Raw genomic sequence first — 22321 nt, 5'->3', positions numbered from 1 at the left:
AGCACGGTGTGCATAAATGGAAGCTCCCAGCTTTGCAATTTCTTAATTCAAGGGATACATTTTCTTTTCACAATACAGAAATTTGATGTCATTACTAAAATAAAGATTTGTTGATTTATATGTGATGCATCTGTATGTCATGTAGGGAAACCAGTTTAGTCCAAGTTTCAAACCCTCTTAAAGAGCTGAGGAGTTACAGGAACACCATAAACACTCAGATACTGGATCTAAGCCCAAGCCTCTCCGTGCCTTTTGCCCCCCCAAAACTCACACAGAGAACAGAGGCAGACCAGGTTTCTAGAAGACACCATTTAACATAGGAAATGCAACCAAGGAATAGGTTTGAGGGAAAGGGTCTTACCTTTGGGGAATCGGCTTCTAGAGTGATTAGGAAGGGGAGCTTATGACAAAAATGTAATATAAAAATTAAGTAGAAAAAGTTAATTTAAGGTCATGAAAATAAAGAAACTTAATAATTAAACACTGTCCCAAATCCCTCAATCACTCTTTAATAAGAATAGATACTAGCATAATTAGCATAACATAGAGTTTTTTTTTCAGATCAACGTCTAGGAAGACTGGATGGTTTGAACTCTTCTTTATAAATTCTGGAAATTGCAGTGGGAAATCCTGGGGTGACTTTATGTTAAAGGATACTCTTCCCACCTCATGTATTTAAACCTATCACCCACAACTCCAGGAGTGGTTTGTAATGTTGGCATACGGAGAAGTAAGAGTGGGTAAAACTTTCTGGAGTTGAAAATTTGGGGGTAAAAAGGTTAGGGAAGAATTTTCAGGGGGTTGGAATAAAGGAATGGAAATAATCTGAATACAAAATCATCACTGTATGTGTTATATGGGTTTTAAAAAAAGGACAAAGGGAGAAGACAAAATGTGGTCAGATTATTCTAAGGGGGTCCTGCGAAGTGGGTGATAAAGAGTAAGGCAAAACGAATGTCCACAAATGTCATGCAGTGGGACTCATTTATAATATCACTTCTCCCCACTGTCATAGTTCTGGAGTGAGCTTTTATTCTGAAAGGGAGAAGTTGAAAACATACCAACAAATGTGATGATTACACTTTCTACCCACTTTTTAAAAGGACTTTGTGAAATATTTTAGATCTCATTTTGATGGAAACCCATACTATTCTTTTGTTAGTGGATTCATGTCATTAAATGACTGGGATCAGTATAAATTCACATTATTTTAGAATTCAAACCTTTTAGAAGGAAAGCTTGACTCCTTATCTTTTGAGTTATCGGCAGTAATCAGAAGGTTCCTCCACAAGGCAGTCTTTGACATTTCATCAGAAATATTGATCACAGATGGATCATCTCTAGATGGGAGTTTACCCAAAATGAAATAATAAACATTACATAAGAAACCGCAGTTATCTAGCAAAAGACACTAAATATAGGACAGTCTTATGCCTCTGTACAGTATTTTTGATAATTAAAAATTAAGTATTAAATAGTTCTCTCCAAAGAAAAAAAAACCTATGAAAAATGAAAATCTAAATGAAAGATTCCAGTTATGTAGAAGCTGGTTTGAGGTACAGTTTTCCAAAGTCATTTCAAATTAGAGAGATGAGGTTCTGCGTGTTCTGCCCCTTAACATTCGCAGCACAGCGGCTCACCTCACTCTTCTGCTCGGACTCAAAGTGAAAGCTGAGCAGATGGGCGGTCAGGCTCCGTCCCCATCCTGACCCTCTCCCTTGACCTCCGGCTCCTGCGTCTCCACCACAGTGCAGTGACCTCTGTTCTGGGAGGTTACAGGCTTGTTGCTGCCCCAGGGCCTTGTGCTTGCTCTTCCTTCTGCCTGTAATGTTCCTTACGTAGCAGAACCCTTTCCCTCCTTTGTTCAAATGCCACCTGCTCAGACCTTTGCTAACACTCTGTTTAAAGTCTGTTTTAATCCCCTCATAGTGACCTCATCCCTCTCTTTTGCTTCATGTTTTCGTTGTGCTTTTTCACCATCTGAAATACTGTGCTACACTACTTGTTCATTTGTTCCTTTTCTGTTTCCCTCAACCTCTTTTCTACTTGAGTATCAGCTTCATGAGAACAAGGAATCTTGACCACTTGTCCCCTTCTATTCCCCCAAGACCTTGACAAAGCCTGGCACTTAGTACCCATTCAGTAAATACTTGCTGAACAAATTAAGGCATCCTGTTTATTTAGCAGAGGCTTTTGCAAGATGACTGGGGGAGCCTGTAATATCAGGGCCTGTACTATGCTGGGTGCTTTTTACACATTCTAAAATGGCACCAACTACAAGTGACATTTAGAACTCTCTAAAACATTCCCAGGGCCAGAAAGGCAACCGAACAGCAACAGAGATAAATCACAGGCCAAGTCAAAGAAAGTTTCATTGAGTGATGAATCAGCACTCTTCTTACTACACGTATAAAAGATACTCTGCTGTGGAAAGAAACATTTTCTGCAGAAATCTTAGGCTGACCTCACATGATCCTCATTGGTTGGCATTCACAAGAGAGCAACAGATTCAATTTTGAAGAAGAACACTAAGACTCTGGAACAAAACAGGTCTCACAGACTCCTTCCTTTCCCAATCTGGACACGCATTCTTTAATTCCTCTAATTCATCCAGCCCTTGGTAACTCAAAGCATGAGATCAACTAGTTTCCAAGAGTGTCATGAAGAATACAAGTTTTTAATATCAGTACTACTTAGATTCTATAATATGCCAATATGCACCATGAATTTCCAAACTGAAATGAGGTATGGGACATTTTCTAGACTTATATAACCACAAAATCCTTTTAGAGGAGAAGTAGCACAAGAGACTAGGTAGGTTTCTACAGAATATACTTGGGAATATGGTGCTTCAACTAAACAATCAACAGGGTTGTAAAACTTAAATACTGTTAAAAAAAAAAAAAAGGAAGGAAGGAAGGAAGGAAGAAAAAAATGTCTTCTCTAGTTGTGCTAACTCTTAAGTAGTAGATGATAATTATATTTTTTAAATCTAGGGAATATGCTTTTACAATCAGACTCTGAAGATCTAGCCCTATTTTTTTTTTAACACTATAACAAATTCTCTTCTCAGACAAAAGTCTTCCATCTTGTTTTATTGGCATGGCCTCATATTATCCTTAAGCACTTTGAGATCATATAATCATATAATCTTTGGCCAAATACTTTCAAAACTTTTTATTATAACTTAGAGGAGTTTGCTTTTTTTTTTTTTTTTTTTTGCTATGGCTTTGTGCATAAAGAAGATTAACATATTTTGGAGGGTCACATAAACATTCCCTAAAATGGCTGGTATAAACTGAATCCTTCAATTCAGGAAATAGATTATCTCTTTGGAAGTGCTTTTTCTAAGGGGTTGACCCTAAGTTTATCCCAGAGTTCAAACATTTACCTGTGATGAATTGAGTGAATAACTTGCTCATTTATCCCAGAATTGAATCTTGACCTGTCTTCAGGTGCTACTTTCAAAGAATATGAAAGAGAGCTTTCATATACATTGTAAAATCTGAGAAGACTTCAGACAACAGCTCCCTGACTGACTTCATTTTAAGCTACTTGACCGTAGTCACACACCTTCTAGAGGCAGAACTTAGTACTGGGACAGGGTAATCTGATTCCTTAGTTTCAGTTCTTTCTACTCTAATACAACTTCAACAAACCTCTACAGGAATCCACACGTACAAAATTCTTTTTTCTTATCGCAGTATAGTTGCTATATAATATTATATAAGTTACAGGTGTACAATATAGTGCCTCACAATTTTTAAAGGTTATAATCCATTTATAGTTATTATAAAATATTGGCTATATTCTCTGTGTTGTACAATATATTCTTGTAGCTTCTTTTATACCTAATAGTTTGTGCCTCTTAATCTCCTACCCCTATATTGCTCCTCCCCCTTCCCTCTCCCCACTGGTAACCACTAGTTTGTTCTCTATGTCTGTGAGTCCGCTTCTTTTTTGTTATATTCACTAGTTTGCTGTATTTTCTAGATTCCACATATAAGTGGTATCATACAGTATTTGTCTTTTTCTGTCTGACTTATTTCACTTAGCATAATTCATGAAATTTAAGTAGAGTATACAAAAACACCTTTCCATTACTCAAATCGGTGTGTTTTCACATTTGTATCTTACCTATAGTGCCCTTCCAATGGGAGTTGTACTGTGCCCTCATCTTCCATAGCTAGCATACTTTGTTCTTCCTGGAAAGACAAATGTAAAATATACAAAGTGAACCTGATGAGCCTCCATTTCACATTAAAGAAGAAACACAGATTAATGTTTCACTTTCTCATTAACCTCAGAACCTTCCACTTTGTTTGCATTTATTAATGCTAGCACAGGTCCCTTCAATAAAGCATCAGCTACCAAGAACATAAGTAATTAATGAGAATCTCATACCACAAAGTAATTTAAATGCTAACAATAATCTCCTTCATGTCACTCAATGTAAAGCATAGTTAATTTCCAAGCAGATTTTTTAAATTAATCTAAATTTTACAAGAACAAAAGTATGGGTAATGTAATCATTTTCATTGTTATAAAGTTGAAACTGCATTCTTAGAATGCTCTATTAGTAGAGAATGAGAGATGCATTTAAAGCAGTGGTTCTCAAACTTTAGTTTACATCAGAACCTCCTGGAAGACTTGTTAAAAATACAGATTATTGGGTTGCACCTCCAGAGTCTGATTCAGCAGGTCTGGGGTAGGGCCCAAGTTCACTCCTAACAAGGTTCCAGGTGATGCTGATTATGCTGGTCTGAAGATGACACTTTGAGAACCACTGCTGTAGAGACCTGGAAAAAGACAGTAGAAGAAATCTTCCTGTAGGGACCAAAACATGGGTGTGCTTTCCACTTAGACGCATCTTAGATTTTTGTTTTAGGCCTCAGATTTCTTCTTACAATGACAATGTCCCACCCTTCCCCAAAGAGTGGAAATGCTTCAAATATTCATTTCCTCACGTATAACATTTTAAAACTGTATTTTTGGGATGAAGATAATCATACACAACACTGAAATATCCTAGTTTGTTTTCAATCATGTTGTCATCAATACCTTTTTCCATGCACCAAAAACAAATTTAGTTATCTACAGATTATAGCTCCTAGTTAATGCATTTTCAAATGGGTCAGTTAGGAATGCTCATGTTCAGAGAGCTATTTGGGATCATTTAAAAATGTTAGTATTAATGGCTCTCACTCCAGAAATGGAATTTCAAGTTGTGTAGAGATGAAGAGCTGGGTGACTTTCCTGACCAAATGGGAACCGAAGAGAGAAAGCGAGGAACGCCTTAGAGGCTCATCACCTTCCCTTCTGTCAGTGGCTTAGCAGTAGCTCGGCTGGTCTAAATCAGCTTCCAGAAAGACATGCCCTTGGGCTGATGTCATTGTTCCTGGCACGCAAGACTGTTCCTCCGGTCCACGGTAGGCAGACCTTGGCCCTCGGCTCGGACGCTGCCTGGTTGGAAGAGCCCTTGCCATCTGTTTTGTTATTTAAAGAAACAGTGTTTTCGACAGTCTCTTCAGCTGACCTGTGGCTACATAATGTCGTGTGGAGGCAGGTCTTGTTTTCACTCCTGGAGAGCTCTCTGCAGACATCCAACCTGCTGACTGAGGCAGGCTCCCCTCTGCTGGGACCGTCGCCATGCTATACACAGGACAGCTGTGCCCAGCCTGTGCTGCGGAACAATGGAGAGGCCGGGGCATGGCATGGGCTCCGCTGCTCCTCTGCTTGTAAGCTGTCCCTACAGACCCTGCACTGCAGTTACACTCTGTGGCACTACTGGCATGTGTCTGCCACCCCTCTGCATCACAGGAATTCATTCAATTCTCTTTCTCTGTTGTTCTTCAAGGAAATTTTTCTTTTAAGACCTATCAGATGTCCAGTGTTTCTCGTGCATTATGCCTTTTCCCCGTGCTATCTGGCAGTGTCATTAGAAACAATTCAAGGTGAGCAGACTGTATCATTGGTTTGAAATTACACATTTAAGCATTTGAACAGGGCTAATTTGCAGCCTAGAATGATGTACGCCTTGCAAGTGGGTTAGTCCCCATATATGGAGCATAATACATGTCATATGAATTTATATGCACATCATTGAGGCCATGGGCAGAATATATGTATCTTTTCAGGTAGAAAAGGTCACTTTTTCTATAGAGAAGGTTATCTTAATGCAATGGAGGAACATACAGAGAAAACATTCAGTGATCCCAAATGCTTTTAAAGTAAAACCAAAATACAAGCAATGTACTCCTTTCCTTGGCTGTCTTTTGAAAGGTAGGCTTGATGTCTAGTATCTTTTCTGATCAACTTGGAATAAAATGTCAAGAAGCCAGGTAGAAAGGCCTAACAAAGAGTAAACTTCAAAAAAGCTGAAGAGAAGAAGAGTGGGTGGCATCAGTGCTGAGGTTACCTGCTAGCAAACAAAGGCTCAGGATTCAATCTCACAACAAAAAATTGGACCAAAGCTTTGGGAACAATTTTGGTTTTTTTCCTCATATGATTTTCCATTTTTCTCTCAAATTGCTTTCAATAATTATTTTGCACTCTGTGGCTTGTTAGCATGTGTGGGCTTTATACTAGTCATAATTCTATCCAAACAAAAACTCATCACCTCTAAAGATAGCATTTCCAAGCCATGCTTATCTGAAGAGAGGGGTGGCAGAGCAGCCGCTGCCTTCAGTGCCAGAAGGAAGCTGGGTGGGCCCAGAGCTGGGGACGGAGGGCCGGCTGCATCCCAGGCAGCCCTGTGAGGAAGCCAAAAATCGAGACTTTCTGGGGAGGAACAGTCAAATCAGGCACTAGCCGTCACGACAACACAACCTAGTTTATCTCAATCATACAGGGAGGGAGAGAGAGAGAGAGCATAAAGCTCACTGGGTATATTTGACTTTATAAATAAGAAGTATCTTAAAATGAGTTCCATTCAGCATTTCATTTACACAGTGGCCATCCAAAATATGCTGAGTTCCATAACATGGAGAAGATGTTACAAGGATGATGATCAAAGTTTACCCGAGAACATTTGAGGGGTTTCACCAATTTGAGTAGAGGAGTATTCATACTGTGATTTGAACACCATCTTTTAATTAACATAGCCAGAGCATTGCTTGCATACTGACTAGGTGAAGGGCCGTTAATGCTATACCCAGTAACAGGCAGGAAAACAGGCTTAAAAAACTAATCTAGTCAATAGCACTCAAACATTTGCTGGGTATCTACTATCTGCTAGGCACACAATGAATAAAAAGGAATAATCCAAGAGTGATTCATGAATCCATTCAACAAATATGTATTAAGCATGATCTTCATGACAGGGAGTCTGCTAGGTACTGGGCACAGAACAACAAAAAGAAAGCTATAAACCTTACTCTCAGAGGATGAGAAAGATCACTGTAAAAAGTATAGGACCAGAGGAAGTGGTACCTGGGCCAGTCTTAGTTGATCAGGTTGGTAACAGAAAGGAAGAAATTTAGGTGGGAAGAAACCAGGTGGACTAAGGATAAAGGGTAGAAGTAAGTAAGATGCTTCTGCCTGACAATTAACAGCTAGCCTGGCTGAGCCCAAAAGCCTGCACTGAGTAGAAGAGGAAAATAAAATCAGAGTTAAATTGTGGCATGTTTTGATGATGATGATGAATACGATGCTATATATAAAATTACAGCATGAATCTGAATTACATTTTGGGATAGCATAAAAATACAGTTCATATATCATGATACCTAACAAACGCTCTACCATTAGTGAAGCAGGTAGCATATGTTACTGTATCCCTTCCTCAGGTAAGGTCTGCATCTACGTAGGAGCCCTCAAATAGTTCAAAGTACAAACAAGAACCTCAGAGAACTAATGTTCACAAAGACGCCTAGATTATTAGAGAGAGAAAATATTCCTCAATTTTAGAATTCATAGAGCTTAAAAAATGGAAGGGACTTCAGAAATCAAGTTTAACCCCTTTATTTTATCCAAGAATGTAAGAAGTGTCTGATCATTTCCTTCCTCGATTACCAACAGAATAATGCTGCAAATGTTCACACACATATATGTATATACACATAGATAATACTTTGTAAACCATAAAATGTTATATTTATAAGAGGTATTTCTTAGCATTTCAAACATGTAGAAGAGCTGATATGTACAGCTACTCACTTTACCAATGAAAACTGAAAAAAAAAATAGGTCGGAAGGATAGTCCATATAGAATTCATATAAATAGATGGAGGCAACATATGTTTTTCATCAGAATATCTGATTCAGTGTCTCTAAGTGACTTATCTAAATTGTTATAAAATACAAAAATTCTGATAGAGTAACCTTGGGTTTAGAAGATTATATTCTGACGATACAGAGTTTATGGTTTTAGGAAAGGACTTAACCTCAAATTTTAGCATGCGTCAGAATCACCTGGAGGTTTTGTGAACACAGACTTCTGGCCCTAGCCCCAGAGTTTCAATTCAATAGGTCTGTATTAGGGTGCAAGAATCTGCATTTGTAACAAGTTGATAGGTGTTGGCAGATGCAGCAGAGGTCCTGGGACTATACTTTGAGAACCACTGCTTGAAGAAGAGTATGCTTGCCTCGCTCTAAGATTCAACTAGAAATAATGTTTGTCTGTGCCATAATTAGTCATCCTTCCCAAATCCACAACCAATTCTGATCTTTCTTAGTAGTAAGATATGCTTTCTAATTTGTTTAATTGCACTCAGTTTTAGATTGCTTTTGCATCTTCTCAGCCTTGCTCATGAGCCTACTTCATACAGATCACAAGTCCCACTTGTCCCCTCCCCTTTTTTTCCTTTAGCATATACGTTAGTTAGAACTTCCCACAAACCAAGAGATGTCAATATCATGATCACTGCCCAGAGTTGAATTTCCAGGATTTATCTAACATTAACCTCCTTCTCCCTTGCCCAGGAGCAAGCATTCTGCTTGGGGCTTTCTGCTTTAACAGCAGCCCTTTTGTCAAATGTGTACAGTGTCCTAGAGAATACTGAAGTGGGAAGGAAGGCATGTTGGTACTCTGAGCACATTTGGACATCCAGAATTTGATTCTGCAGTCTTCCCTTTACACAGAGCAATGTGCAAAATGTCAGGGTTCCAATATTCATTTCTATCCTGATTATAATCCTTTCTTTCTAAAAACTGAAGCATATGCATATGCATATGCATGAAGTACATGAAAATTTGGAACAGAAGCTCTGCGACCTTGGACTGGCCTGTGTAGCTATTTATTCTGCTTAACTCATTATTGAATTTTAAGGTCAAACTAATGTTTTCTCAGTGCCATAAGACCAGAAGTGGGCTACTGATAGTAAAACCCTGGAAGATAAAGGTACAAGCTTGTAACTATCATCAAAAGGACAAGAGGTGAGCCTACTTTAAATTCAAGTCTCAGGGAGCTGAGACATTTCTGCTATTTACCATCTTTCCAGATCACAATCAAAGTTACTCAATTAATTTGAGTAATTGCAGAAATGCAGCATTTTGGGGGAACATGTTCATTTGCCACATTAATGTACAATCTCTTGGAAGACTAGGCCTTGGTATAAGATGCCACAGTAAGAAGAGCACATCCTTCAGTGGAGTCCACAGCCTCAAACAAATGAAACACCAAGATATGGGTGACCAAGCGGAGAATCAACCAGAATTTAAGTTTCAGTGTAATCTTCCTACTCTTTGTACTGATCCTACTCTTTTAATTCCAAATTAGAAAGTTAATATATTTAAATTTCCTTTTCTCTCTCCAGTTGCCAGATGGAGAATTATCTTTCTTTGCACTGGTCATATCTATATTGTAATGTTCAATTATGGATTATTTCTTCACCATATTATTGGTTCAGTTGCTTCTTTCAGTGTACCATGGACCATATTAAAGTATCATCACATTAATCTAATTGAGAATTTAAAGGTCTGTAAACCTGCCTGATTAATGTATTTCAAGGCATCTTCTCTCACTTTTTCTCATCCCTGATCTGCAGGATACAGCTATAAATTTGCTTCTGTAAATCTTTAATCTCTTTTTGTATCCTTTCAAGAACATGAGTTCTAAGAAATTTAGTAATTCATTATTTCTAAAATCTTTATCTACATAATCAGAAAAGAGTAAGTATCCATTGACGTACAGTGGGTCCATAATGTAAAAAGGTTAGAAGCTCACTACCTAGGATCCCTGCCTATGTAAAGTTAATAAATTCCAAAATGGACATATGGCACACATACATATAAGTACCATACATATGCAGCTATGTGAATGGTTCTGGGCAATGGAAATGGCAGATTTTAATACATTTATGGTTACTGTCAAATTTGTTCTCTCCTATTTCACAGACACATAAAGGAAGAATCTGAAATTTCCTTTGAATGATAAAAGGAAAGCACATTAAGCATAATATATATTACATATACATATTATTTTTCATTTTACAAAGTTCTAGAAGGGCAAGAATGTTCCATGGGATGGGTATGGCCTAAGGAGAATACTGTAGAAGGGATGATTGCATGCTAGCTTTGCTACAGCAGTAGTAAAGACATCTGACAGGAAATCAAAGCGGGAAAATAAAGCAAAATTACATTCATAAGCTACTGTATCAGTATACTTAATATTCTCATTATCAAAAAGACTGAAGAGAAGCTCGTGGTCAAGGAGTTTTGTATTCAAAATTGTCTTCTTTGGAATTTAAACCTTCTCAGAAATTGTATTCATCCTGAATAAATTTTAGTTATGTCAAATATGGATAGTTTAAGACTCTGAATTTCTATATTATTGTGTCCATTTTATTTACATTTAATTTACATAAAATTCTGTCATATTTTTCTTGAATACTTTCTAAAGCCCTAAACATAGAGGTTATCCAAATATCCTAGTTAATGCACTATTTAAAAAAAAATCTTTCATACTTAAATGAGAATACATCAAACTTAGAAAAACAGCTAAAGCACTATTTGTTAAAAATTCTCATTCTTAAATAAGAATATATCAAATTTAGAAAAAAAATTTATAATACGACATTTTGAATATTATATTCGTATTACTAGAAGCATGACTCTTAAGTATTCCTTCTACAATATTTGGGAAAACTGAAATAGTCATATAGAATTAAGATACATCATCATGATCAATCTCTGAAGGTGGAATACACTGTCAGTAATGGAACACTGTGAAAAAGTGAAGAAATGCCAGACAGTCACGTAATATGTAGCCGTATTTGTAGAAACACCTGAGCAGAAGCCTCATTAGATTTTGTGGCCTAATCTGGACTCACCTAATGACTAAATAAAACCTAAGACCATTAAAATGTTTGCAAAAGAATTTCCCAAAAGAAAGAGGAATATATCCATGGTTTGAAAGAACACATTACAGATAGAAGACTGAATACATTGCTGACTGCCTTGTAGGAGAAGAAAACGTGGAAAGACTAATGCACAATTCTCACCAAATATTTTCTTTCATCTTCATTTCTAGTTACATGGAAATTTTGTTTTTATGTTTTACAGTCTATGAGCTCAGTCATTTTGCTAAATGATGTATTGGTCATTTTTTTTTAAATTTATACTCTTTGTAGTTTTTATACACTTTAAAAATATTATGATTACTAGCCTTCAAAATAGACCTAGACTTACACATGAACTTTAAATAAACCATAAAACTTAAAACAAGTTGTTTTAACATGTGAAACAGAAGAGGATAAATCAGTAGTCTGTGAAAGTAATTAAATCCCCAAAGTTTCTCGGACAACATTCAACTCAGTCTTAAATCACTATGAAAGCAAATCAGATCAACATGTTTTCCTGTTAAGCATTTCATCTATTTCAGGAATAAGTAATTATATCTTTTAATTAGAATTATAATCTTTTGATTAAAACTTTGTTCCCTAGGAAAATACCAACAGTAATAACATCTCTTTTTTTCTTCTCACATATTCGACCAAAAGGAATCATTGTATGGACATAATTTGGAAATAGTTAAGGATCAGTGAGTTTCTGTTATCCTCAGGGGAGGATTCAGAAAAATAAACCTTGTAATTCGAAGGATAATGAAGTACAAAATATTTGTTTATTTCACTAGGGTTTGGTTTCCTCACATAAGATATGTGCTCTCTATTCAAATTCTAGCATTATGATTTTAAACATTAATCTTTCAAAGTAGTCCACCTGTGGTTGTTAATAATTGCTAACTACCTAAAGATAAACACAATAATTTAGTTTTGCAAAGAGCTATTACTGTGCAAGTGCTTCCTTTTCTTTCTTTATAAGATATTGATTTTGCTCTGACTTACTTCTTTTTCAGCATCTTCTAGTTTCTTTTTCTTACTCTCAGGCATCAAATCATCCAACCAGCTGAGTTCCCGCTTGGTAAACAAAAAATCCATCAACTTTCTTACAAATACCAGAGCTAACACCTGAAGTAAATAATAAAATAGTTTAAAACAGGGAAAAAATAGGAATGGGAGATACAGATTTGTTTGGCTTTGGGTAGAAACAAGTCGGTTTCGATTAAAGCTGAGATTACAGTGAAATTTGAAGATACATGTGTATAAAAGATATTGTCTGTACTTTTGCTTCCTTAATTTCCTTTACTTACCACATCTCCAGAATAATGGCTATGATTTTACTCATTACAGGAATCTTTTAAAGAAGCTAGTAAAAAAAAAAAAACTGTATATTTGACCATTTTCTTAAATACCCAAAGTTAACAGTTTACATTATTTTAAATGAACATTAAACCATTATTATCTATGCTGATATTTTTAATTTTTATAGCCATTCAAATTTACTATATTTTTAAATACTTGAAACTTGTCTGAAATATTTAATAAAACTTAATTTTAAAAATCCGCCTTTTTAGATATGGTAGTATATCTTTAAATTTTTAAAGTTTACATTTTCCCACTCAACCTCGGTTAATTCAAACTGCTACCAATATTCAGAATGATAGAGATAAAACTAATATGAATCACTGGAATTCATATATAATCTGAAACCCAATGTTAGTCATTAGTTTTAGTAGCTAAAACTTATACCAGGTTTCCAATAATTGTTCAGAATGATTCCATTGTTCTAATTCATTCATAGATTTTTGATGAAAGCAGAAAATCAGAGGAAGAGAAAAAGAGTTGACTTAGAAGTTTCATACCATCATGGGAAAGACAATAGCAGCTCTTGAAACTTTAATTATCCACAAAAGGCCAAGACAACTCATCTGAATAACCGTGAAGAGATGGACTTTTCGAAGTGGTACATGCCTTAGGTATATAAAATCTGGTTGATGTTTTGCAGGCATCCAGAAGAGCTTTATTCTATCAAAGAACTAGAAGATAAACAAAGTAAATTGCTTTTTACAGACAACAATAAAAGTAAGGCAAGTAGACGTTTCATATGGTCCAATATGTGGTACATCTGGATCACAAGTTGACACCTGGGCATCAGGGCAATGGGAATGTTATGCATACACTCTGAAATACTAAGATTTCAGTTTCATAATATTCCACATTTTCTTAACTATGGACACGTTATAATTTAGAAGACTTTAAAAACATTAAAGCTAAATGTTGCTCCCTTGGAAAGTATACCCTTGAGAGATAAAACATAGTCATAATCCTCTTCTTCATTGTCACTTCACAATTTCTTGCGTTATTTGCCCCGTAAGCACTAGGGTTTCCTGGACTCTTATTGTCTGTCCTCTTCCCTCCTGGAATAGACCATCCATAACTACTGCTTCATCTTTCACATACTTGCTAAAGCTCTCAGACCTCAGTCTCTAATTCACCTCTTTTTGTCTTGATCTCTAGACCCATATCCAGCTGCGGACTAGGATGTTTTGACCTCATTATTTTGACTCTGTTTTTGGCCTTGCCACTTTGACCCAATAAGGTTTTACTGCTGTTTTTAAAAATACAAACATCTTGGCCATAAAGATTTAACCTAGATGAATTATGTTCCAGAGCAAATTTAGTTAACTCAGTTTAATTTCTTGATCAATTTCCTCTACTACACTGACAAACCGTTTTTATATATTTTCAATTGTTTCTTACTAAAATTATTTTCACCTAGATCAATGCTATTTATGTTTAAATTTTATTATAAAAAGTACAATTATTTTTGGACTATAGAATATTATACTGTACAGCTTTGACTTTGAGGCCATTTTTATCTACCAAAGCTAATGCTCGCAATTCAAATTTATAGATTAAATTTCCACAAGAAGCTTAAATCTTCAATCACATTTTACTTATTAACAAATTGTACCTCATGTTGGTGTTATGTGGATCATTTTGTTTAATTTTTCTTAGGCCAAATTTTGCAGTTTTCAATGTTTCCAACAGGAAGTGATTATTTAGAAACTGACAGTTTCAATCACTGTCAGTTCTATTTCATGCCATTTCTACAGCAATATCTCATGCATTTTTAAGAGTAATATTAGATTTAGTTCTTAGCTAATTTATATGAAAAAACTGTGAGCAATTCTCATCAAATATTCCAAAATTACTCTAATATGCCAGGGAACAAATGCTCACGAAGTCAAGTGCTTTACCAAAATCTCCTCATGTCCCAAACTCAATGTAAACCCAACTTTCCTTTTGTGTTCCCTGTCTTATGTCCTGGCATGACCTTCCCTCAGTCATCTTAACCAGAAACGTACATAGGTTAATCCACCTACTGTTCATTTATTTATTCATATTCATTTAAACCTTCCAAAAATATTTACTGAAAACCTTTTATGCAGAGTACTAAGTTCTGAATTCTTTCCTGTTTTATCACTCTCTGTACTGTCCACAAATATTTCATTGGATCTTTTTTATTTCTACCTCCTAAATATCTCTTAAAATCACACGTCACAAAATTCATAAAACAGTGCAAGGTGGAGGCTGGGAATAGAAAAAATAAAGTAAAATCCTCAGGGTTATAACTGAATGGTTCAATTTCTATAGAACTAATGTTTCTCAGCCACCATTCCTCCATTTGTGAAGTTATGTTATTGCATAAGTGTACTTTAGTGTGTGGGTGCTTCAATTGTTATTGCTTAAACGGCACATTTGCTTTACTTTGGATTCCTAAAGTGTTGGAATGAATATAAATGTGGTTATATATCTGAGTACAGAAACAGCATTCATTAGAACACTGTGATCCTTTTTTTCTGCCATGTTGCACAGTGAGAAGCCTAGATAAGTTTCTTAGTATTGCCAAGCAGGTAATGTACAGATTCCTCCAACACACAGGGTAACAACTTAACATGCTTTTTGAACTGTTGATATTCAGCACATGTTTAATTATTACCACTCAAGTAATGATAACTATGATAAATGTATTCTGAGTTTTGAATTTGCCTTTGATCTTGTCCTAAAATCAGTATCCCATTTCCCCATCCTGTTAGCCACAAAATTCCAAACAAGAAGTTCAACTCCCTGAGCTCAGGGCTCACTTAAATTTTCACTAACTCTGTTTCTCAGTGTGAGACCCTATTTGCTATTTCATTTGTGCTATTTAGAACTCATTTTATTTTTCTCATGGGCCTTTGATAATGTTTTCCTCAATTTTCATTTGAAAGATTCACACCTCAAATAATTCCAAAATTTGACATTCTTGTTTAGTTCCAAACCTCATGGATATAAAATCACGTGAGTGGAATTAGGGGGAAAAAATCTGTTGAAGCCTATCAAAACGATTTTACTTTATTTCTTAAACTTCTGCTGCTGTATTTATGTGAGCCTGAGGCCTAATAATAAATACTTTTCACTTACAAATGAAATTAGTACTTGTGGAACTTTTGCCAAAGGCAAAAAACAAACAAACAAACAAAAAACCCAGCAAAACAAATAAACAAAATCTCTTCTGCCTTACCAAGCCAGTTCTTTCGAAATATACTTTTCATACATGAAGTTACAAATGAACAAATTAAATGTAATTTGAATAAAATTAAATGCATAACACTTCTCAACCATCTCCTTCTCCCAAGTTAACCTGACCCAGTGTCGGGATGAACAGAGTCATCCTAACTACTTTGGGTGCTCGGGGATCTTACAATAACTTCTTATTTTGTCTTAGTTTTGACATCTGATAGTAGCCTAAGATCTAAGTGGTTTTCCTTCTCCCAAAGTCAGAAGCTGGTTAGTTGTTTATTTAGGAAAAGAGTCCCTGTGCTGCCTGTCCCTTAGTGTTGAGAGTTCAGCTAAGCTATTCCATGGCACTGCTGCCTTAACATCCATTTGGTCAAGCAGGCTACAGTGACCTGAAGCTACACGGGCTCCTCATACAAGCATGTGCCCTAGACAGTGGCCTGCAGAGTCACGAGTAAATGTAAGTTCCTGTTATAACTTCCCCAACAGCCCTTGTGAGCAACAATCTCCCCTGCCTCCCACTGCTTCTCCTTATGCACTTAGAAAAGACCCCCCACAAAGCTTACTGAAACCCTGCTCTTTTGATTTGAATAGTCTAATCTGGCTTTACCCCGGGAACCCCAAAGCACTCCTCCCAAAGGCCCTAATAATGGCATATGCCCCAAGCCCTGTCTCCCTCTCTCTGTGCTCACTTCGACTTGATCCTCCCCTTGTGGCCCCTCAAGGCCAAGTACTTTCTGTAAAGACTTGTGAGTGATAAACTTCTTTCAGTTTCTCTTGTGGTCTGTTGTTGAACTGCAGCTCACTGGCCAGCATCCCATGCTCTACTTAACAAGTGTTAATTTGACAAATTCATAACACTAAGGTGATTTTTCCTTTCTGTCTCTGAACAGCAATGAGTCTAGGTATGTCATAGAAAAAGGGACAATTTATATTTTCCTTTAGCCAACAAAAATAAACTATACTTTATGATAAATAATCCTCAAAAGTAGTCTCTTTTTGAAGAAAATTTAAGTGTTTTGGAACAATAATGTTAAGTTATATACAAGATTGTTCAGAGGCAAATTTAAGAAGAAATCTGTATTAGTTTCCTAGCACTATGGTAAATAATTACAGCTTGGTGGCTTAGACAATAGAAATGTATTCTCTCACTGTTGTGGAGGCCAGAATTCCAATACCAAGGTGTTGGTGGGACCAGGCTCCTTCTGAAGGCCATAGGGAAGAAAATTCCCTTGCCTCTTCCAGCTTCTAGTGGATCTTGGCTGTGGCAGCAAAATTCCAATCTCTGCCTCCAGCTTTATGTGGTCTTCTTCCCGGTGTCACTCTGTGTCCTCTCCTCTATAAGGACCCCAGTCATTGCATTTAGGGTTCACCCTAGGTCCAGGATGAGCTCATTTTGAGATCCATAACCAAGTACATCTGCAAAGACTATTTCCAAAGAAGGTCACATTCTGAGATTCCAGGTGGATGTGACTTTGGGGAGGGCACTTTTCAACGCACTACAGTATCATAAGCAGGAATTACCTGCCAACAGTCTCTGTAAAGATTTAGAATGTACTTGTGCTGGTTTTGAACTGTGTCTACAAATTCTTTGATATTATTCTCTTCAAGAGATGGAGTAATAATTACCCTTCCCTTGTGTGCAAGCTGGACATAATGACTCGCTTCTAACAAACAGAAAAGAAGTGGAAGTGACCATGAGTGTCTTTGGGAATCAAGTCAAAGGTACAGTGACTTTGCCTTCATTCTCTCCCTCACTGCTCACTCTGATGGAAGTGAGCTGATGGAAGTTAGCTTCCATGCTGTGAGGACACTTAAGAGTCTAATGGAGGGGCCTCCTACCAACATCCAGAGAGGAACTGATGTCTCGTACCCACAGCTATGTGATTAGTCATCTTGGACAGAGGTCTAGTCCTTTTCAAGTCTTCAGATGACTGCAGCCCTTGTCCACATCTTGACAGCAACCACATGAGACATCTAGAGCCAGAAGCACTGGCTAACATAGTCCCAAATTCATGACCCACAGAAACTGTGAGATAATCAATGTTTGTTGTTTTAAGCCATTAAGTTTTATAGTATTTGTTATGTAGCAATAGGAAATTAATACAACTATATTTATTTAAAAATTACTTAAATAATTAACAAGTTTTCCTTATTAATTTACAAAATAATTTTGTAAACACAATAGTAATGTCAATAGAAAAACAAACATAGAAGGAGGAAAAATCACCCAGGATCTCATTACCTTAAGAAATTGTTTTTATTTCTCCATCTTCCTTTTTAATCCACCCATAACTCAGTTTTATAAACCTATAGTAGCTACAACTTGTTTTCCTACTTTTTCACTTTGCGTTATGCCTTAAGCATTTTTACCATGTTACTTTTATGGTCATGATAATTACCAATTTTAAATGAACGTACCGTACCATAGACTGCTTAATTATTTTACTGCTGTTGAATTATTGGATTGTTTCCAATATTTTGATAGTATGTGTTACCCGGAAAATCTTTTGCATAAAATTTTCTTCCATTTTTCTCACAGATAGATGTATACAATGTACTGCTATCTTTTTACAAAAAGGATTGTAAAGTCTAAACCTTTTACAGTTTTAATATACTTATGGTAAACAAAAGTACCCTAAGATTATGAACCAGTTTGAAGAAACTTAATTGTGGTCTGAAAGTTGCTTCTCAGATAATGTAATCTTCTTAGCTATCACATAACTCAGCATCAATAGACCTTAAGATAAGTCATCACAGATATGCCTGTATTTTGTAAGTAATTTACCTGAATTCCTTTCAGAGATGAAGCACCCATATAAAGAAACACTCCATACAGCACTGGCATAGGGATAAACTGTAATAGAAAATTGGAAAAAAGGCACAAGTTATTTTCAGATGGAATGTGGTCATGTTATTTTTCACTTCCAAAGAAAAACCCAGAAAAATAAGTAAATATTTTAGATATAGGATCGGGCAGAGCCAGAAGACATGCTCTAGCACTTTTCAGCTGCATAACTTTAAACAAGTTACCTAAGCTCTCTGTGCCTTAGTTGAGCAATATCTAAATGGGATGATAATAATAGAGCTGTTATAAGTATTTAATAGGCCAAAACCAATAAAAAGATACATATGATACATAGTAAGCAAAAAAAAATTAACTATTATTATTATGCTACTTTTGGGAAATTTGAATGTTGTTTCACAATGGTAAGCTATTTAGATTAAAGGTGCAGAATGGTGCTAACATTAACACGTTGTTCCCATATTACACATTTGTAAACATGTGGATTGTTCAGTTTTTCTCTTTTTATTGGAATAACTAAGCATCATTTTCTATAATTGTATATAACATGGAAATTAATTCTTGCAAATGTACTTGTGTAAATGATTAAATAATTAGAATTTTCAAATTACAGACAACGAAAATGAATTATAACTTAAAATACAATTGACACACCTTGAAATATCTGTCAAAGTTATATGAAAAAATAATTACTCTTTATTGCTCTTCAAAATTGATTCAATTATTTTAAATGTGAAAAAGAAAAATATAGACAATGATGATGTTCATGTAGTAGTTTAATGGAACATTTAAAATGCAAAGCTTCGTATGTGGCCGTGACCATGACATTGTTTATGTACCTTATACTAAGTAATGTTAATTGCAAATTTATCTGTCTGCTGAGAAGAAAATAGAAACTTTATTTTTTGACCTACAGTAAATTTAGCTCACAAGTCAGTCAGAAATAATGAGTGACTATTTCCCATAACTTGCTTACCAAAATTATAATTTACACATCAAATTTTACTTTGCCAGATAAAATTTTTTATGCATTTAATGATTCTAAAATATGATTTCCCTTGTTAGGAAGCTATATAAACATGTAAAAGAAATCATCACTTTCATCACATGCCATACAATATTTGCAAATTAATGGCTTAGATTCAAATGAAATTTCTTAAACAGTAATAAAATATACTCTGCCTTCTCTCAAATTCATAAAGGCAGATTTCATTACCTTCAGAATACTGGTCATAAAGACTGATGAACCCATAAGAATAAAAATCATAAGCCCAGTAACCCTTTGCTCCCGAATGCCGAGAAATTTGGGTTGTTCTCCTGGAGCTGAACATTCTGATTCCAGTTTTAGGCTGTTGACATGGGTGATGGAGAGGACAGTGGCAGCCACAAACCACGGCAGGCCCATGATGGAGCACACACCAAGCATGACAGCCACCATTAGCAGATCCAGATGGTAGCCACAACCTTTCTGTTGAAAGAAAGAAAAGAGGATTCTCATACTACCTAGATTTAGCAGAGACCAATGACACCACCACTATGGAACAGCAGAGAACAGAAGAGAGATGCTGTCTTGAATCTCATACAACTAACTGTAAAATGCAAAGTAAATTAAAGATTAAAGGATAACAGTCTCAAAATATATAATCCACTTAAAGAAAAGTTGCAGATGTTCTTACTGTAATTATGACTATAGTGACTTCTACATACTTTAATAGGCTTAATGTATTTCTGGGTTAATGTCACATTAGTTTCCATTCTATTTCTATTGAATAGGTAAAGTCATTATCAAATACAGTCTCTTCACTTAGGTTCCTTAAATGGGCAGGTTAATTTGCAATTCATATATCTATTCACTCACCATTAATTCATACAGAAAGTTATTGAGCACCAATCATATACCAGGCATCAGGCTGAGAAAACAAAGGACTGTGCCAACAACAGAGCTGAGAATAGCCTGGTTGTGAACAGAAACCACTTCCTGACAAGACAAGAAGCCCTTCTTATCAGATCTCCTAAAGATGGACTATTTAAATGCTCAGTTTCCAATTGTCCTCCTTTGTCTCAATGGTTGACTTTTATTGGGAAAAATAATATCATAGAATCTAAGCTTCCTTATGTATACTCATTTTTTCCCAATACAGTTGTACTATCTTGTTCTCATCTATTTCAATTTCAGCACCAGAAAAATTTGGCCTCTCCTTAAAATGAAAGTTTTTGTGTTTTCTACCTCCTCTATGACCCTACTCCACTGTCACTGACCTCTAGGTGTTGGAAACTTCAGTGCTTTCTTGAACAAGGTAGGAAATGTAAATGAGAGAAAATGGGTGCAAGGGGCATGTGGAGATATGGGGAACTGGAGGCTGCTCTCTCGGGGAGGGTGATTAGGTAAGGGTTCTCTGAGAAGACAGATCAATCGAAGATGGGGAAGAGCAGCGTTACCCTCTCTCTCCATCTCCTGTAGGAAACTGACAGTGTAAAGCCTCAGAGGTAGCCAACGGCTTGGGCTACTTTATCTTCCAACTCTTAATGACCACTTCATGAGAGAGATCGTAATAAATGGTCAAGGGTTCAAGTCTGGAGACAGATGAGTTGGGATCAAATGCTGGCTCAACCAATTGGGCAGATCATTAACTCTCCTGTGCCTCTGTTTCCTTATCTGAAAATACGGTGGTGATAACAGGAGATATCTCGTTGCGTTGTTATAAGAACTAATAATCACAAATGATTTTGCAAATCATTTAGAATAATGTCTGGTATACAGTAAGCACCCAGTAAATGTTAGGGACTACTATATTCTAGCAGTTGAACAATAAATTTTTTTTTTGTACCCATTTGTTTCAAAGTGCCTCGATAAAAGTATGGAAACATTTCCTGAGGACAGGTAACATACAATTTCTCAGTACATCCCACTGTTTTTAGCACAATCATTGACACACAATAAGCAATCAATATGTTGCGGATTAACTATTTTAAAAGGAAATATGCTTATTAGAAATTTTTTAGACTAAAACAAGTATAATTTTTAAATAAAGATAGCTGTTAAATTTATTATTATGAACTTGAGCAGAAATGGCCAATTACTTTAGAGGAATACTTTTGGCTTTTTTAATAGGTGGTTTTACTAAATTGCAAGCAGTTTGTAGTTAATATGAAAGCGAACAGAGCCTGGAGTGTGAAACATACTGTTTGCTGCATATTTGTCAAGGTAGTGTTTTCTTTCTGCCATTTTATTTTGTTCTTTTATTAAGAAAAACACCCTTAAAATCAGTTGTACTTCCTTTCCTTTCTGCTTATCCCTTCCGAATAATAAAAGTGCAGGAGATGACAATGAGGAGAAAATGAGAGAGACCCACATAAGGACCTTTTCCTCCTGCATTTTCACCAGTTCAGGGGCACCCTTCCGTGGGTCAGCTTAGCTGTGGCCATGTTCCAGTTCAACAAAATGCCTAAACTCAGCTTCTCTTGTGAATATGACTCTAGAAACTTCTTCTGGCAAGTAACTCGGGAAACATTTTTGTTATTGAGGGCTAGAGAGCGGGAGGAGACACACCCTGGTGTCGGCATAACCAACAGGCATGAGAAGTTTCACCAGGTCCATAGCATAGTCCCCTGGCCCTTCTGCAGAACATTTTGGAAGACGTAGCTGCACAGGATAGAACTCAAATTTTGGTCC

At 36.2% G+C, this 22321-nt stretch overlaps 1 protein-coding gene across 3 annotated transcripts in view; it reads right to left on the bottom strand.

Moving 5' to 3' along the window:
• SLC4A10 (solute carrier family 4 member 10) overlaps positions 1-22321 on the bottom strand; it is a 250809-nt gene that overhangs the window by 6748 nt on the left and 221740 nt on the right. For all 3 annotated transcript variants that reach the window (XM_014552454.2, XM_032479570.1, XM_032479569.1), the window contains 6 exons: positions 19865-20116; positions 18631-18699; positions 13142-13315; positions 12285-12407; positions 4138-4205; positions 1224-1340 (listed from right to left, as the gene is read on the bottom strand). In XM_014552454.2, coding sequence (XP_014407940.1) covers positions 1224-1340; positions 4138-4205; positions 12285-12407; positions 13142-13315; positions 18631-18699; positions 19865-20116 — 803 coding nt within the window. The remainder of the gene's footprint in view (positions 1-1223; positions 1341-4137; positions 4206-12284; positions 12408-13141; positions 13316-18630; positions 18700-19864; positions 20117-22321) is intronic.

Source organism: Camelus ferus, chromosome 5 (genome assembly GCF_009834535.1).
Source record: "Camelus ferus isolate YT-003-E chromosome 5, BCGSAC_Cfer_1.0, whole genome shotgun sequence".
Lineage (NCBI taxonomy): Eukaryota > Metazoa > Chordata > Mammalia > Artiodactyla > Camelidae > Camelus > Camelus ferus.
The sequence above is the reverse complement of the archived record's forward strand: the minus strand, read 5'-3'. Positions and strand labels throughout refer to the sequence as shown.